Source organism: Polypterus senegalus, chromosome 1 (assembly GCF_016835505.1).
Source record: "Polypterus senegalus isolate Bchr_013 chromosome 1, ASM1683550v1, whole genome shotgun sequence".
Lineage (NCBI taxonomy): Eukaryota > Metazoa > Chordata > Cladistia > Polypteriformes > Polypteridae > Polypterus > Polypterus senegalus.
The window spans coordinates 176,512,837-176,532,323 of record NC_053154.1 but is presented as its reverse complement, the minus strand read 5'-3'; the positions used below and the strand labels follow the sequence as shown (position 1 = coordinate 176,532,323).

Sequence of the window (19,487 nt, the reverse complement as noted above, 5' to 3'; positions counted from 1 at the left end):
GCGTCAGTTACGGCACTACGGCCATGTGACGCTTTTCCCCGAGGGTGATCCGGCTCGTAAGATCCTCATTGCTGGGGACCTGAGTGGCTGGACCAGGCCAAGGGGTCGTTTACGTAACACCTGGCTGCGGCAGATATAGGGTAATTTCCGGAGGGTGGGACTGGGCGATGTGTCTGCCTGGGGAGTAGCAAACTGGAATCCCAAGTTGTTGTGTAGTGGGTGCGGCAACGCACTGTACCAGTGCATGCTCCCCAGCTTGACGTAACTTGACCTTTTGAGATGAGCTACCATCCTTGAAATTTCTGTGCATATAGCAACTGTCCATTCTCGTTGTTTATAGGACATCTACTCATTTCTTAGTCATCACCTAGTCATCTTTCAGTGCATTTTGTAAATTACATTAACCTTTCTTCTGGTACATTACCATCTCAGTATTGTTCTTAAATCAGTTCTTATATTTCAGTGTACATTTTGTTGTTCCCTTGACCTTTATCTGGTTTCCTGGTATGCCTGAACAGTTTTCTAACATTTATTAAGCCTTTATACTATTTCTTTAAGAATGCTATGTTACCCTAAAATTATTTTTCCACACAGTCGAACCTAGTGACTTGCTCAGTGAGAAATGGGACAAGGTTTTAACATCCAAAGAGACAATGTTGCAGTTCTCTTCTGACTTTATGGTGCCACACAACCTTTTAAATTAATTATATAATTAAGCATCATGAAGTGCACTTAAGCAAGAGGGAGCTCCTCATTGCACTAACAAAGTTGGACTGCCATCAATGTCTATTTAAAACTACACTCAATTCCAATCATGTGTAGTGAAAAAAACGGCAAGCCCTCCATTAACTGGTGAATGTAGTGTTGTTATATCAAGACATTTTAAGGTCCAATGAAACAAAATAATAAGAGTATGTTTTTAAGCTTTGTAAAGGCCAACCTTGGTTTAACAGATGAGACATTCTTTATATCTGAGGCAACAGCTTAGTCTATGCTGTGTGAAACAAATACATTAAAACCACAAGACCTGCACACAACAATGTAAGTATTCCTTCAGGTTAGAAGGATTGCTTGGCTTTAAAGTACAGGAGGTCATGAGACTTGCTAAAGACACAGTTTTATATTATGGAATGGGATGGATGAAAAAGGGAATACATTGAAGTCCTTCTGTGGTTTAACATATAGAGTGTTTTGAGGTTGATTAGGTCTCGACATAATGGTTTGGTGTAAATCATATTTGTAGACAGATTAATACTTCAGAGCATGCAGTCAAGAAAGCATATAGCCCTTGAAATGCCAAGGTTGTAACTTTAAATCTAAATAGGGAAGTAGTGGAATAAACCTTTGACAAAAGAAAAAAGGAAACTAATTAGTGTTGATGTTGAGCTTGCACATTCTTCTCATGTGTCCATGGATTTTTTTTACACCTAGTCCGGCTTTCCTCTAAAATTCAAAATATTTGCAGGTTAGATTAATTGGCTACTCCATATTGGCCCATTGTAAAAGAATGTGAGTGTGTATGTGTACCCTGTGGTAAACTTATAGCTTATCCAGGTCTGTTTTTTGCATTGTGCCCAGTACTGCCCCAATAACCCTTAATTAGACTATATGGCTTCAGAATATATAAATAGTAACATCAAAACGTTCTGGTACAATGATAAATGTGAATGTGTAGAACTTCAGAACAGGTAGTCCACTTGAAGCTAAGCAGCATGTTTGCACCCAGCCAATACCTGAATGGAAGACCATCTTGGAAAAGCTTTGGTTGCTACTGGAAGAGATGTTGGTGAGGTCAGCAGGCGGCAATTACTCCATGGTCAATGTAGGAATTCTAATGCTCCAGTGCAGTGATAGGGACCCTATACTATAAAAGCAATGCCGTCCTTCAGATAAGATGTAAAACCAAAGTCCTGACAATCTTTGGTCATAAAAGATCCCTGGACATCTTTCAAAAATAGGATGGTGTTTCCCAATGTCCTGGTTAAATTGCCTAACGTAGTCTGGTCATTCTGGCCCTCTATTACCTTCTGGCCCTCTGTCCCTTACTGGCGAAATATCTCTCACCCTTTCTTCACCCAATAGCTAATGTGTGGTGAGTAGACTGGCACAAGAATAGTTGCCATTGTATCAGCAAAGTACATACTACACACTGGTGGTGGTCGGAGTTGTTCCTCACCATCCACATAGTGCAGTGTTTCCCAATCTCTGTCCTGGGGGAACACTGTGGCTGCAGGTTTTTGTTCCAACCAGCTTCTGTTTTTAATTGGACTTCTGGGCTAATTAAGTGATGTGTTATTTCCCAAGTTCTGTGTTTTGGGAACAATACAGAAATTAGAAAACTAGGTTTGTTAATATATATATATATATATGGGAATAACGTATTTTTTTCTTTTTAACAATATTTTCATCTTGATTTGCATTCTACTTTTCTAGGTGTTCTAATTGTTTAATTAATCCATTGTTTACGAATGGGTCTGATGCACGTAAAGTAGTTGAAGCCTTTGATTACTCAGTGTTGTTTGTTTGCGTGTCTGCTTTGCTAATTTTTAATTGTCATTAATAAGATACAACGAAGGGGAAAAACTGCACAGAGAAAGGGCAAAATATAATGAAATCAACAAAGGAGAGTTAAGCATTTAAATCAATAGCAAAAGCATGAATATTTCTAAATGTCTTGAAAATGTAAAAATCATGCTGTTGTGCTTTTCTGAATGTAGAATAAAAAAAAATGATACCAGCAAATTAAATGAGATCAGTATTATCAGGTGTTGTCACTGATTAGGAATTTGGTTGGAACAAAAAATGCAATATAAACATAATTAATTATTATTACTAGGTGGCCCTCACTTGTTGTCACCTAAGCTTCCATTACCAACGTGTTTATGGAAAAAGTAGCCAATTGTGATTAAAATAAGACAAACAAAACAGTGAAAATCACAAAGGTGATCAATTAGACAGAAAATTCTGTTCTTGTGGGCTACTTTGCTAACCAGAAAATGGCTGTCTATCTGCTTCTGGGCGCTGTACAAGCAGCAGCTTTTTTACAGAAGCTATGCATTTCTCACTGTTTTTCTATTTTTTCTGAGCTTGTTTACTTGTCACTAGTCTTATTTAAAATTAGAATTGATCTGGCTTGTCACTTATAGTAGCTATTAGAAATTGAATAAATGGATTTTAAATGGATATTAAATTTACTGAAAAACTGCAGTGCATGCAAACCCAGGTGCCAACTTTTCATAACTGCACTTCTGTGCACTGCTGTGAACATGCATGGAGTTGCAAAGAGGACCCAAAGGCTGCTTTATGTCTATAACACCTGAAACCGTTAAGAGACGCTGAGAAAATGACAGCAGGTTGTATTAAATACTGCCATAATCAGCTACTTGCACTGTTATCCCGAGCACCTAAGCAACTCAGTTTCACGTTACCTGTTTGTCCACAGACGGTGAGGGAAGTGTGCTGGCACAAAAATAAAAGCAAGAAGAAAATGTTTCAAAGCTGGTCTACCATCTATTGTAATGGGAAATTACAATTGATAGCTGTCAAATAAGATGGATGAACTGTCTGTGCTGATAGGCAGCCATGGAGCATATAAGGACGATGGCATATTCTGCTTCACAGAGAGATGGCTTAAGCCTCATATACCTGACCCAGTTTTAATGCTGGACAGATTTCATCTTAATTGAGCAGAGACCCTGTGCAGTGTAGAAAAAAGATAGGAGAGGTACTGGTCATATGTGTGAATGGAGAATGATGTTAAAGGGAGAATTCACAGTTAAAACTATAGTTTGTAACTCAGACATTGAAATTCTGGCTGTCGGAAATCATCCTTGTTATTTGCTCAGGGAGGTAAATTACATCATCCTTATCGATGTTTAGATTCCTATTTCCGCAAAGGGGAACCTAGAAATAGAAATTATTTATTCTGTCACCACCACTTTAATGATGACTCACTCCGACCCTGCAGTGTGATTTGTGTGATATGTGTAATTTCAACCATGTGATTTTGGAATAAACAATGACAAATTTCTATCAGTTTGTGACCAGTTCCTCTCAAAGAAATAAGCTGTACCTGGTGTACTCAAATGTTTAAGATGCCTTTAAGTGTAATCTACTGGCTCCATTAAGCAAATTTGACCACAACCTGATTCAGCTACAAGCCTGTTATTAGATGGCAAACCATTACCACAAGAACAGTGAGGAGTTGGAGCCTGGAAGCTGAAAAGGCTCTAAATGACTGCTTCCAAATGACAAAATGGGAAATGATGTATGAGTCACATGGGAACAATACTGAGGATCTCTGTCACTGTCTCACAGACTATATTAATTTCTGTGTCAACAAAATGATTCCCACAAAGACAGTATGTTGCTTTCCAAACAATAAGCCCTGGATGACTAAGGAACTAAAAGATCTCCTGCAAGAGTGCATTCAAATCCAGTGACAAGGAGGCTCTGAAGGACATAGAGCATATGCTAAAAAAATCTGAGAGAAGGAAAGGAACCTTAAAAAGCTAAACAAACTCACTCAGAATGATCTGTAAAAAGTCTGGAATGGACTGGGCATAATTACTGGACTCATACTCAATCCAGGGCTCAGTTGCTAGAGTGTCATATGGACAAAGCTAAGCCCCTGAACAAATTTTTAAATATCATATATACTTGCGTTTAAGCTCTCCCTCGGATAAGTCTGGGCTTGATTTGACTGTATACTTTCCGGTATTTTATAATGTCGGTTGTATAAGTTGAATGTGGAAAACTCACGCTATTGGTCCAAGAGATTATGATATGCTAACGCCCACCTGAGAGAGTAACCACGGAGCACACTGCCTTTTTTTTCTATGTATTGTGACTACGTGACCACATGGTAATACCCAAACTATTCCGAAGCGACGTTTGCACTGTTTTGTGTTTTTTGTATCTTAGGACCTCATACACCTTTATTGTAAGAGCATCCTTTATCTACGATGGAGCATTCAATCAGAACAAATTATGAAGCTGGTTTTAAACTAAAAGTCGTTGAAGTGGCAAAAGAAATTGGTAACTGCGCTGCTTGCTGCAACAAAATTCAATGTGTCTGAGAAACTGGTGCAAGATTTGAGGAGGCAAGAAGATGCATATTTTTGAACAGGCGTATAAGTCGGGGTCTGATTTTATTATTGATTTTTTAGGTTTCAAGACTCGACTTATACGAGAGTATATAGATATTCCTTCTCATTGCCACCTTCTTGCAATCACCAGTCTCCCCACACCATCCCTAATACATCAACAACACCTATCATGTCAATTGGAATGGCCAGTTACAAGTCCACCTCTGATCATCAGTGTGGACTGCCCATAACTGAAGACCAAGTAAGGAGACAATTGAGGAAATTACACACAGGAAAAGCTGCAGGACAAGATGGAGTTTGTCCTCAAGTTCTTAAGGCCTGTGATGACCAACCTTGTGGTGTCCTCTGTCACCTGTTCAGTCTGTCTATAAAGCTTTAAAAAGTGTCACTGCTGTTGAATAGAACCTGCATTGTTCCTGTTCAAGAGAAGGCAGGCATCTCTTTGCCTAATGACTACAGACCAGTGGCACTTATGTCTCACATCAGGAAGGCATTATAGAGACTGGTCCTGGATTATATTTCTCTTTTGATAAACCACCTGGACCCCCTACAGTTTGCCTATTGGACAAAGATTTTTGTGGAGGATGTAATTATTTATCTGCTCCACAAGGCTTATTCTCACCTGGAGAAAGCTGGCAGTGCTGTAAAGATTATGTTTTATGATTTCTCCAGTGCCTTAAATACCATCCAGCCATCCCTGTTAAGGGGTAAACTAAAGAGATATGCAGGTGGATGAGCCTATGATATCTTAGATAAAGGACTGTCTGTAAGGCAGACCACAGTTTATAACACTCAAGTACTGTGTCTCTGATATGGATGTGAGTAACACTGGAGAACCACAAGGAACAGTCCTGACTCCTTTTGTCTTCACTCTGTACACCTCAGACTATAAATATAACACCAGGTCATGTAGCTTGCAGCAATTTTCCAGTGATTCTGCACTACTTATGAGGTGTATTGATAAAGGGGATGAAGCAGAGTATAGGAGTAAGGTGGAAAACTTTGTCTTTTGCTGCAAAGAAAACTGTTTGCATCTTAACATCAACAAAACAAAGGAACTGGTTAATGATTTTCCCTGCACCAAAGACCCGTTATGTTGGGTCATTATTTAAGGAGTGGATGTAGAGGTGGTCCAGTGCTACGAGTACTTAAGGGTCCACATTAATGACAGGTTGGACTGGTTTCAGAACACAGAGGTACTATATTAAGAAGGGGCAGAGCAGGCTGTTTTACTTAGGAGACTGTGCTCCTTTAATGTTCAAAGTAACATCTTTCACATCCTCTATAACTGTGATGGCCAGTGTGATTTTCTATGTTGACTGGGCTGGTAACATCACTTCAATGGAGGCCCACTTAATCAATATGATAATTAAAAGGGCAAGCTCAGTTTTGGGACACACTCTGGACACCCTGGAGGTAATAGTGAAGGAGAGAATTAAAACAAAACTGAGTGCCATTCTGAACAATGCTGCACATCCTCTCTCTGACATCCTAACACTGAGTACTTTCAGCCAAATAATTATTTTGCAGAAGTGTGTCAATAACACTACTGGGGCTTCTTTATACCAACAGCAAAACATTTGCATAATGTCTCACTGTGACTGAGACAGCCAAGTCAGAAATTTTCTTTCTTTTTAATTTTCTTGCTTTATAGTAATCCAGTATATATTCAGACCAAAGTCCATCCATCCATCTATTATCCAATTCGCTATATCCTAACTACAGGGTCATGGGGGTCTGCTGGAGCCAATCCCAGCCAACACAGGGCGCAAGGCAGGAAACAAACCCTGGGCAGGGTGCCAGCCCACCGCAGTCAGACCAAAGTATGTGTGAATATTTATTTATTCACTTACTTACTCTACCTATTTATGTATTTATTTATTTAATCATCAGTAAAAAGTCAAAATGGTGCTGTTGGATCACTTTCTAGCAAATGTTTTCAAAATCCATAGAACTGAAAATAATTTGATATATTTAACACTGATAAAACATAAAAAACATAAAAAAGATAAAATTAAATGATGTAATCTTATAATAAAAACATACTTTAGAGCACACATAAAGGTACCATTAAAAGTTTATCAAAAATTGATGGCATATTGTTTTAACTCTTTTCAAGAGGGAAACCTTTTTATTTTGTGGGAATAAATAAGGGGGGTCATGTCACGTGACATCAGTTACACTCCGCCCCATACATACGCCCCGCCTTCTCTTCTTCACGAGCCACCCAATTCTCACGATGTTTTGAGAAGGCCGAAATCCGCCATCTTGAGGAGCTGCAGGAAGTTTCCGTCGGGAAGAAACAAAAACACAGAAGGAGGAAATAAAGCGGACGGAGTTGTAGGAAAAAAAGAGCTAGGCCCGAAGAAGGCAGGGGGTTAAGTTGACTTCTTGAATAAAAGCACCGTCTCTCCAAGGACCCCTGGCCCGGCCGGAGCCAGAAACCCGCCGCCCTGGAGGGCCAGCGAGTGACCATGTCCGGCGGCTCCCTGCGACGCGAGCTTCGACTGCTCGAGTCCATATTCGACCAGACGCATGAGCGTCTGCGTATCATTAGTGCCCGTGTGGACGAGTTGACCTGCGAATTCATCACCGAAGCGGGTGGCACAGTCCGGGTGCACTGTAATATTACGGTAAGACCCAGGCCCGTGCGGGAGCTGCTCAGGAAGAAGGTAGCTTGCGTTCGCCGTACAGCTTTAGGTCGGCCCGTCCTAGGCGCTGTATTCAGAGCGTGGAGGGGATGTCCACAAGTAGATGTTCGTTGGCAAAATATCGAGGATTTTAATCTGTACCTCTGAAAGCTACCCTAGCATAGTGTTCGCATCAAGTGTTATTTGCGTAAGATTAGGCCGGAGTGAGTTTTGTTGGTCGAGATGACTTTTGCCAAGTAGTGTAGTTCGGGAGTTTTGGTCAAGATTTGTAAAGGTGTTCTCTTCGTTAGTTGGGAGGCCGTTGTGGCAAGGTGTGGAATGCTACAGTATTGTGCAGTAGGGGTAGTTGTGGTTGGTAAAGAGAGCTGCATTTTTGTTTTTCAAAACACTTCGATTACCAAAATGTAATTTGGTGGTTGTATAAATCAGTGGAGGAATAAAGATTGTAATTAACTTTTGAAAAGTATGGTATTTGAATGCTAAATCAAGCTTGTATGGGTTTTAGGTTTTGCTTCGTAACAACACTTCAGCTTAACTGTGGGCACTTTTATTTTGTAAACACGGCCGTTAAAATACGTTTTTAATAAGATAAGGTTGTGAAGTTCGGCTGCAGAATTTAGATTACTTTCTAGTCATCGTTTTACCTATTGCTAGTCCAGGTTCTTGGAGCTTGTTTTCTGTTTGTATTTTCTAATTTGCGTTGCGGGGAGACCACAATGATTTTGGGGGTTAGTATGAGGATGCAGTTGCTGTCCTGAATTCACGTATGTATTGATTGCCGTCTAGCTTAAATGACTGCGTATGTGCTGCTCACCTCCGCCGCATTTAAATGGATCTTGTGTGTGTTTTTCTACCAGTACCGATCGTTTAATTCTGATACCAATTTTATTTTGTAAACACGACAAGAAGTTAAAATATACGATATGTATGAGCTTGATGAAGATGCACACCAGTATATTCCAAATTCTTGGATTAGCAATTTTAATATTAAGGTGATCATGCATAACTGAAAGTGAAACTATCCGGTTGTTACTTGCGGCGAAGATATTTTAGTAAGATGGGTTTATTATAACTTACTAGTATGTGTGTATATATAGTAAGTAAAGTTAGAGTTTGATGTTTACTTTTCAGTTACTCACAATTGTTTTATTAACTCTTTAGGAATCTTACCCTAATGTGCCCCCAATATGGTTTGTGGACTCTGATGACCCCAGCTTGGCATCTGTTTTGGAAAGACTGGCAGATATTAAGAAGGGGAACACATTGGTAAGCTTTTGATTAAACAAAATATACTGTGCTACCTTCTCAAAGAATAATTGAAGTATTTCAATTTTTTAACACCATGAAATAATTACTTCATGTTTGCCATTTTAAAAAAGCTTTATGAAATAGGTTCTCTGTGGGTTCGGGTCTTTAAATTGGGTTATTTCGCATTCACATATGTTTTGGAAAAAGACTTGTAAGCCTCCTGACAACAGCATGGATATTTGAGTGACTAAACCTATTGTAGCTGTGAATGGGCTTACAAGGAAAGTACTACATTTTGTTTTCAGATTTTAAGCTACAATCCACATGACAATTTTTTATAAAGAGAAAACTGGTGAAGTTGTTAAAAAAATGTTAAAAGTATTGTCCTTTTAAAAGTCATGCAAACAGGTTTTTATTTTTATGAATTTTACTTCCATGTACAGTATATGGAAGTTGGGTGATGGGGTTAAAAATATGCTTTTGAGTTAAGTTCTTATTCTGATTTTATTCTGTTCAAAAGTTTGAGAAAAGTTGATTTTAGCCAGGTTTCTATTGGTGTCAGTGTAAACCTATTCACAGTAAAATCACCTCTCTTTTTCAGACAAGTTGTTAGATTTGTTAGTCTCCAAGCATATTGTTTTTGGTTCAGCACTTATTTCTATATTCTTCAAAAACTGTTTGCCCCCATATTACCCCATTTTACTTAAAAAAATAAAAATACAAACACCTCAGGCTTAATTTTTATTCTTTCAATTTGCAGGCTTTTTTCAAACCTACAATAAATTTTATCTGTTCAGTAGTGCCCACATTTTGCAGAATGTAGGTATTGTTTCATTATCAAATGACCTTTCTAAGTCTGTCTTTAGATAGTACAGTCTCAATTATCCGAGGTAATGTGGGCTGAGGCCACCTCAGATAATCAAACTCTGATATTAGGAAGGCTTATGTGCAAACATTAATCGTCCCATGCTTTCACCATCCAGTAAGTTAGATCTTTTATGAAGATTTTTTTAAAAGTTGCCATTTGTAGTTTTGTTTCATTGTCTCCAGTACACCTTGATCATCTTGGGATGAATAAGTGTAGTGACATTAGGAGGGGAAAAAAAGCCCTGATGTCACCAAAAACTAGTTTGCTTTCATTTGGATAGGATGGAGCATTGTCTAGTATTCAAAGTGCTTTCTGTGTAAGTCTGTTCTCGTTCAAAAAAATTTACGCTTGGAACAAAGTCTTCTTGAAACCATTTTTTAAACAAAATTGAATCCAACCATGCGCTTCTTTGGTTTCTATAGTTAACTTGCAGATTATTTAAATGTACATTTTTTTTTTTTAAGCCTCTGGGTTTCTTTGATTTTTCCTATGAGAGTTAATTTACGTTTTTGTCTACATATGATGTGTGGCAGAAAAGTAATGAGACTGATTTTTTATTTACCAAAGTTTTTATTTTTTTCAAACATCAATGTTATCCCCCTCAAAAGTAGTTCCCTTGGGCAGCTACACACCGATGGAGACGTTGTTCCCACTGTTGGTAGCAGCGCTGGAAGTCTTTAACCGGTATGGTCTTCAGCATGTCCGCTACACTCTTTTGGATGTTTTCTAAAGTCCTGAAATGACGTCCTTTGAGGACATTTTTCAGTTTAGGAAAAAGGAAAAAGTCACACAGACTGAGGTCAGGTGAATAAAGGGGCTGGGGAACCACAGGAATGCCTTTTGAGGTCAAAAATTCTGTTATGGAGAGGGCAGTCTTTCGGCACCATTTTGGCACAGACCTTTCGCATGTGCAAATGTTCAGTCAAAATTTGATGAACGGTAAATCTGTTCAAATTTAATTGTTCACTCAACATTCTTAATGTTAAACGACGGTCTGATCTCACAAGAGTGTTCACACGTTCGATGTTTTCATTGGTTTTCGAAGTTGAAATCCTCCCTGAACGGTGTTCATTTTCAACGTGTTTTCTGCCTTCCAAAAATGATTTGTGCCAGCGAAAAACTTGAGCTCGGGATAAAGAATGTTCCCCATAGGCCTGTTGTAACTTTTCAAACGTCACACTTGCCGTTTAATGGCACAACGTTGCTCAAAATTCCGCTGTTCCATTTTGCGTGACTCGCAACCAAAAACACAACTTCGCTAATAGCAGTCACAAAAATCACGTAGTTAACGGAAGGAGTTGAAACTCGCACTGAGCTATGGGAGGGTACTGATACACGTGCTCTATCAAGGACAACAGCGCAGTGTTGCCAGTCATTACTTTTCTGCCACATCTCGTATGATGCATTTGAACAGGCCAATACTGTGTGTCTCTCCTTGCTTTGCTTGTATTGCAGGTATTGATTTTTCTTCTCTCACTGCAAGTGTTTTGGTTATAATTTATACCCATTTCATCAAAGTTGTAAATTTGATCGACCCCTAAATCTTCTTCCTCTTTATTTTTCCCCACTTTAGCTTCTACTTCCTATTAACCTCAGTTTTTCTGTTCACCTTGTATTTCCTCGGTACCAGCTGACAGTTTCTCCCCAGTAATGTTTAACTGTCTAACTCACAGCAGTAGCTGTGAATTCACCTTTCCCTTTGAAATGCTTATAAAATTCTAAAGCTTTAGCTTGTAATATCAGTCCAGAAATTGGTCTGCTTTTTTAACTCATCTGACTAAATCAAAAAAAGAGCTTGTGTGTTTTTTTTTTTTGTTTTTTTCTTCAAATTTTCCTTTCTTCATTGTTTTTCTTTCTGTATTTTCACATCTTACTGATGGTCTTTCTAAACACTATTTTTCAATTTCCTTTCTTTTTTTCCCCCCAGTCACCTCACTGTCACTTCACCAACACCCAAGTCACTAGCCACTGTTTTTTTTTTTTTTGAATTGTCTTCCTTATTCAAGTGCTTAATCGCATCCCACTTTACCTTTAAGGGCACAACAACACGCTTCCACTTCCCACTCATGATAAATTTTACTTTGCGGCTTAATAACTTTAAAACTTGAATAAAATAAAACAATTGCACAAAAATTACAACTGCAGCTTAGTTAACACACTACAATTGATGACTGAGGCTGCAGGCAAACTGAAGGCGATTTCCAGCGTTAGAGAGAAAATAACACTTTGTATGAAATGACCTGGCCGCACAAAGAATTTTAGGCAGTTATGGATTTATCCCATCCTTGTTAAAAAGGTAATCGGTTTGTGATGTTGTAAGGATGAAATAGTGCTGTGAATCCCCATGTAAAGTCTTGGCCAAAAGTTTTGAGAATGTTCCAAATACTGGTTTTCACAAAGTTTGTTGCTTCAGTGTTTTTAGATCTTTTTGTCAGATGTTTCTACGGCATACTGAAGTATAATTTACGCACATTTCATAAGTTTCAAAGGCTTTTATTGACAATTACATTAAGTTTGTGCAGAGTCACTGCAAAGAGTATTTGCATTGTTGGCCCACACCTCTGCAATTTGCCCATGCATGCTGTTAATCAGCTTCTGGGCCAAATCCTGACTGATGCAGCCCATTCTTGCATAATCAATGCTTGTTTGTCAGAATTTGTGTTTTGTTTGTCCACCTGCCTCTTAAGGATTGACCAAGTTGTCAGTGGGATTAAGGTCTGGGGAGTTTCCTGGGGACGTGGTTATCACTTTTGCCTTATGGTACAGAGCTCCATCATGCTGGAAAAGGCATTGTTCATCACCAAACTGTTTTTTGATGGTTGGGAGAAATTGTTCTTAGAGGATGTTTTGGTGCCATTCTTTATACATGGCTGTGTTCTTAGGCAAAATAGTGAATGAGACCACTCCGTTGGCTGAGAAGCAACCCTCTCTTTGCTGCCCTTCTTGACACCAGGCCATCCTCCAAAAGTCTTCTCCTCACTTTGCGTGCAGATGCACTCACACCTGCCTGCTGCCATTCCTGAGCAAGCTCTGCACTGGTGCTTCCCTGATCCTGCAGCTGAATCAACTTTAAGAGATTGTCCTGGTGCTTGATGGACTTTTTTGGGTGCCCTGAAGCCGCCTTCACAACAGCAGTGGAAATTTTTTTTTTGGGACTTTGCAATTAATTACAATTCATCTCGTCACTCTTCATAACATTCAGGAGTATATGCAAATTGCCATCATACAAACTAAGGCAGCAAACTTTGTGAAAACCAATATTTGTCATTCTCAGAACTTTTGTACACAACTGTAAGTGAAGATCGAATCCCTTGCCGAATTCCAACGTTCATTTCCATGAGTTGAACTGGCCACAAAATAAAGTACCTTGGATAATATGGGACTTGGATAATTGACACTGTACTGTAACAACAAAATGGAAACACCTGAGATGTGAAGTTAAACTTTTTTGTCATGATTTGCTGTCCATAAGGCATTTCAGATTATCATTTTGTTGACCTGTACGTTTCCAACTCGGCCTTCTTGATTGTATACACTGAGTACAAAGAAAGCCAGCAGTTTGTGATGACATCAGACCTTTTTGAGCAGTCTGAATTTTGCTTTCAGTATATGGACTAACCATGGTGTCGGCCAGTGGTTCCCAAACTTTGTTTAGCTATTGACCATGCAGTGCATGTGTAATATTTCCATGCCCATTCAGCAATGGCATTAGAGTTTCACTTAAGCAAAGTCATCACCATTGTGTGCTTCAGTGGAATCTACTGTATCTTGCAGTCAAGGTTATTATAGTTTTGCCCTTTTATATTAGTTTTTATTTCTATTTTTTCTGACCGTACGTGGAAATTCAGTTTAGTTTTACTTTTCCTTCATCGTGCATTTTTAGTTTGAGTTTTTATTTCACAAAGACATTTCTATTTTATTTTTATATTTTCAGTTTTGGTTTTAGTAATTATGGCATGGAGCTTCTTAGTTTTGTGTCACAATCAGACAGAACTGTACACTTACCAGATTTGGACACGAGTTTAATGTTAGTGGAAGCTTCCTACACAACATCATTTACTATCTGGTTTTGTTTTTGTCTGATAAAAACTAGCATATTCAAAACTAGAAGCTGAATATAAACAATTGTTCACAATTTTATAATTTTTGAAATATTTTCTCATGAAAATCACTGGGGCATAGGAAGAACAGGGCTCTTAGACTTCAATCAGTTTGCAGACCCCACCTAGCTGTATTGAGGGAAACGAAGAAAAACAAGCTTGTAGTGTCAAGGTTAGGGGCAGTGAGACTTGAATAGCCCATCATAAATGACAGTAAACCCATAATGAGCAGAGCAAGAGCAGGTAATAGGAGTACAGACAGGCATAAAACAACAGAGCATCTGAGATTAAGAACAACGTATACATTAACTAAACCTGTTTACATGGAGCAGGATCTCGGGAAGCCTGTAGCCTACTACAGCAGGCTTGGATATAAGGCAGGAAAAATCCCTGGTATGCAATATGTATGATAAGGCTGATGTTAAGAACAAAAAGAATGAAATTTCAACTATCCATTTTGAAAGAGAGAAAAACATTGAAAAAAGGAGACATACCGGTATTTAAAAAAAAAATATTCTGCTAATTGGTTACTTTCACATTATCGGATATTTTGAGTTGTGAATATGAACTAAAAAGATAAATATAGAATAAATACAAAAACCCGTTCGTATGTTTTTCACTTGGCATGCTCTCTTCGTCTACCTACCTTTGTTTGTATTGCTTTGTTGTAAAACGATGTTTTTAAAGCAAAGTTATTGGTCAGCAACAATATGCTGATCTTGTATGATGACCTAGTCAGTTTCTCGATCAGTGCAGTTTTATTTTCAAAAACCTTGAGTGGTCTCTCCTATATTTTCTTGTGTACTCAAATGGGAATGGATATTTGAGAAGTAAACCGCAAGACAATGATTATATTTTTATATTATGTACATTAAGGAACCATCAACAACAAATTAAATCAAATTAATAATATATTGAAACATTCTAACAGTAAAGTTGAATGAATCGAACTCTGCCTCTGCATGAATAAAAAAAAAATAGAGTATATTTTCAGGTAAAGTACCACTTCCGGGTGATGAATTTGGCCCAGAAGTTAATACAGATCTACAATTATGGTGTAACAACCACATGCCTAATTTCATCCATCTATCTAGTTTGCACATGCGCACACACACAATTCCAAAAAACGGTTTGAATTACATCTTTATATACAACAAGCGCAAAGAAAGGCGGCACATAAATTGCATTCTATTTCACACACTTTATGCACCCGCATTCAGCTTGCTCTGTCACCGCAAATGCTGTGTGAACACTTGCCCTCCATCACCAGCTGCTGTTTATTGGATGAATATGTGCAGGTGGCATGTGGTGGATGACTTTCTGTTTTAGAGTTAAAACTTACAAGGGTTAAAGATTAACTATATTCATTCAAAAAAGAAAACTAAAAATATTTTAGTAAATTATTTTATTTCAGTTAGTCTTTCCAGCTAGTTTAATAGTTTCATTTAGTTTTAGTTTTTCATATCGGTTTTGTTAATTTTATTTCAGTTTACAAAAATGTTTTTTTAATAAGGTTCAGTTTTGATTTTAGTTTTCATTAACTATAATAACCTTGATTACAGTTACTGTCTTTTTCTAGATAACAGTCCTTACAACAAATGGTTTTCTTCTTAACATGCTTCATGATGTAATAGCCTGCTTTCCACCCTCCTGCTGCCACAAACACCATCTCAAGAGCTGCTGTGAATGGGAGACAATTTGGGAAGGGGACAAGTATGCATATCGGTGCTGAGCATTGAACAAGCTATCTTTGGGAATAACATTAATGAGGTAAAAGAGGACACAATCAGTCTAGAGGTTGGAGTATTTCTATGGAAAAAGGAATATATATATATATACACACACACACACACAAGTTTAAATTTGTGTCCCAAGTAGCTCCTGCGGTGCAGCTCAGGTTAGCTCATGCACAATCGTGGCCACATTAATGCTTAGTATTCAACCGAAAGTGGTGCAGCAGCACCTTCAGTTCCCTCCTACTTGCAGCTTTGTCACCTTATATTGTAAATGTGATTAAGTATAATTTTAAAGTATCGCATAACAAAAGAAACACTATGGCAGTCGTCTTTGTGGTGAAGGTTTAAGAATCACAAGAGTGTTGAGAGAGTATCTTCTGGTTTACTGTCTTTGTCACAACACAAATATTTCCAGATGTCCCTCCATGTGCCCTCTTTTTCAATTAAGTGTATTGCTGAAAACCCAAATGCTGTTGTAATTGCCATTTTATTGACAAATGTGAGTAGATAGTAAAAGGGCTACAACATGAGCCATGGTGAACTGGAAGTGCATTCATAATTGTGCAGTCAGTACCATGAAAAATGGGTATTGAAGTAATTTTAAAATGTTTAAATCGATACTTAATGATATTTGGATACTATTGACATCCCTACAGTACTTGGGTGACTGTAAGTAGACAAAGTACTTTGGAAGGTACAATACATTGAGAAAATTGTGTGTAAAAACCACATATGAAAATGGTTCATGTTGGTGATAACATAGACACCTGTTGTAATGAAAACAGGCTGAATTCGTGTCTGGAAGGGCTTAATAATAGGACCTTATTTGTCCTCGGGGCAATATTTAGCTTCTTAAAGAGCCTCAATAAATATACACACATTTACTATGGTCTGAACATACACCAAAATGACTAAAAAGGAGTATTAAAATGAAAGAAAACTTAGAACTTGGCAGTTACAGTCACAGTGAGGCATGCAGACAAATGCTGCTGGTATAAAGTGGCCCCAGTATCATTTCTTGAAACACTTCTGCTGAATAATTCATTGGCTAAAATTACTCTGTGTGTGTGTGTGTCAGAGAGGGGATGTGCAACATTGTTTATAATGTATAATGGACCTCAGTTTTGTTTTAATACTGTCCTTCACTACTACTTACAGGGGATGGGGGTGCAGAATGTGTACCATTAATGAGCCTGTCCTTTTAATTGGTTTGTTGATTTGTTGGATTTCTTGAAGTGATATTTTTAGCCAAGCACATTGTTGTGCAGGATATTGGTAATAATAGATGGTTATACTTAGCCAGTCTACTGCAGTGCAGTGCCTTGCAGTGGAAAATGTGGTTAACATCCACTTGTGCATGGGGAAAAAAAATTAACGTTGAATACAGTGAAACTGGTATAATTTTGAAAAATACCGTGATGTAGAATTTTTGGCTATAACGCCCAGCACTAGTATATGTATATACCATGTTTCCCTGAACATGAGGGTCTTAACTTAATTTTTGCTCCAAAGATGCACTAGGGCTTGTTTTCAGGGGATATCTTATATTTATTCATGCAAAATAATATACATTTATCCAAGTACAGTCATGTCATCTTCTGGAATATAGTCATAATTCTCCACTTTTTTATTTTTTGCACCTTCACAATACCATCAGAATGTATGGTAGCGTATTTGAGCCAAGAGGAAAAAAATAAGGACATAATGAAAAAGTTTATTTTGTGATTAAAGTGGAAATTTTGTCTTTAAACTCAATGTCCACTTTAACCTTGTAGCTTACTTTATCATTAAAGTAGACCATCGTAAACGTCATCTTAAAACTGACCGAGATGTTAATCGCTGCTGCTTCCTCCTGAATGGACAGCAGCGACAAGCAGCAATAGATCGCCTCATAGAACACATTAAATTTGATATTCCAGCTCTGCATATTTAGTATCCTTAGATTTATACTTATCACTTTCATGATGAAATGCATTAAAATATGTATGTTACATTTTACAGATAAATCGTTAACTTTGTTTAAATAATGAATACTGTTAATAGTTACATATGTGGGGATGGCATGGTGGCTGAACGGTAGTGCTGCTGTCTCGTAGGGAGTCATGTCGCTGGTGTTACCTGCTTGGAGTTTGCATATTTTCCTGGTGTGTTTCCACAGTGTGCTCAGTTTTCCATCCAAAGACATGAAGGTTTGGGGATTTGGTGAAGCTACAGTGAGGTTAGTGTATGTGTGTGCTTGCGTTTACCTTGTGATGAGCGGATGCCCCGTCCAGGGATTTTGTTTCTGTTCTGCACCAATGTTTCTGGAATGGGCGCATGCCCGAATTGATGGATGTAATCATTAAACATCCTTTTCAGAGCTATGGTGGCAAGGTATCCTCGGAATTTATTCCGATGTTTCGGGCACACGCGTTGCATCACGCGAAGTATAAACCTGGCCTTAGGCGGCTTACTTTCAGCTGATGATCTTGACTAGGGCTTATGTTTGGGGTAGGGCTCATATTTCAGAGCAGCCTGAAAATCATGCTACGGCTTGTTTTCAGAGTAGGTCTTGTTTTCAGGGAAACGCGGTATATAAATAATGTTTATATATGTTAACCACCTGATTTATCTTGTAATTATTTGTTATGTTATATAAATAATAATTAAATTTGGTTTACACTGGTGAATCTTCCTCCTGTGGCAGAAGATACCTGTCCTCATGTAAATTTTTTTTTTTTTTAAAGGCTGCTTCTTATCGAAGCCTAATTTTTCATTGGAATGATGTTTTTATAAAGTGCCTTAATTTTTTTTCTTCCCACATCTTTGATTTGTGTTTCTTTTAAAGGCATTATTTTGATTAACTTCAAATGGGTTCTTATGTGATCTGTTTGATTAACTACAAATGGGTTCTTATGTGATCTGTTTGATTAACTTCAAATGGGTTCTTATGTGATTTGTAAAGTTCCTTATGCTGCGCTCTGTTAAAGTATGCTTTGACTTTATATAAATAATTAATTGTGTATATATATATTTACACCATAATAAAAGTGTGTATCTTCAGTTGCTGTGTGAGTCATTCCAGAGATTGGAACATCAGAAATAAAGGCATTTTATTACTGCATCCATTACAGAATACTTTACAATAGATTGTGCTTTGCAAATGTTATTGCTTAGGTCTTAAATAGGTAGCACAGGTAGTGTGTGTGTAATCAATATGGCTGTACAGTATATTGAGGTATTTTGTTTAAATTTGTTTATGGAAAATAGAGTAGTATGGACAGCTGGGTAGACAGGCAAGAGCCTCCTTTGTAGTTCCTGAGGCTACGGCAAAAATTGTGAAATAAATGGTTATTAATCTTGTATAAATATTTTTGTGTTCAAAGATCTACACAAAGGTTTCATTTCAAAAAGAACTAGGTGTGTGTGATATTGGCAAAAATATCTCTATTTTCTGGGACTTTGACAATAACGATACACAATATTTTGAATCCTTTCAAAATGTGTTTCTAATGTTATTGATCTAGCTTGATGTTATTCATAGGATATTAATTGTAGCATACTAATGAGGTTAATGGAAACAACTGCTAAGGAAAACGGGTCTTATTTATTTACTTAAAAATGAACTAAAATATCACAAACATTAAAATAACCAGTCAAAGTGTTACTGCGATCAAATAGTGCAAGTATGAGTAAACCATTTCCAAGTGGCCTGCAGTATTTACACAAAAGACCAACAAAACTATTCTAATGAGAGAGTTTTAAACGGACACTTACCCTTAGTGTGAACACTATGA

The 19,487-nt window shown here is 37.8% G+C and overlaps 1 protein-coding gene across 1 annotated transcript in view; it reads left to right on the top strand.

The window, feature by feature from the left end:
* Positions 1 to 7,334: 7,334 nt before the first annotated feature.
* LOC120535559 (ubiquitin-conjugating enzyme E2 Q1) overlaps positions 7,335 to 19,487 on the top strand; it is a 123,103-nt gene continuing 110,950 nt past the window's right edge. Inside the window, exons 1-2 of the mRNA XM_039763492.1 lie at positions 7,335 to 7,741; positions 8,921 to 9,025. Coding sequence (XP_039619426.1) covers positions 7,583 to 7,741; positions 8,921 to 9,025 — 264 coding nt within the window. The 5' untranslated portion in view covers positions 7,335 to 7,582. The remainder of the gene's footprint in view (positions 7,742 to 8,920; positions 9,026 to 19,487) is intronic.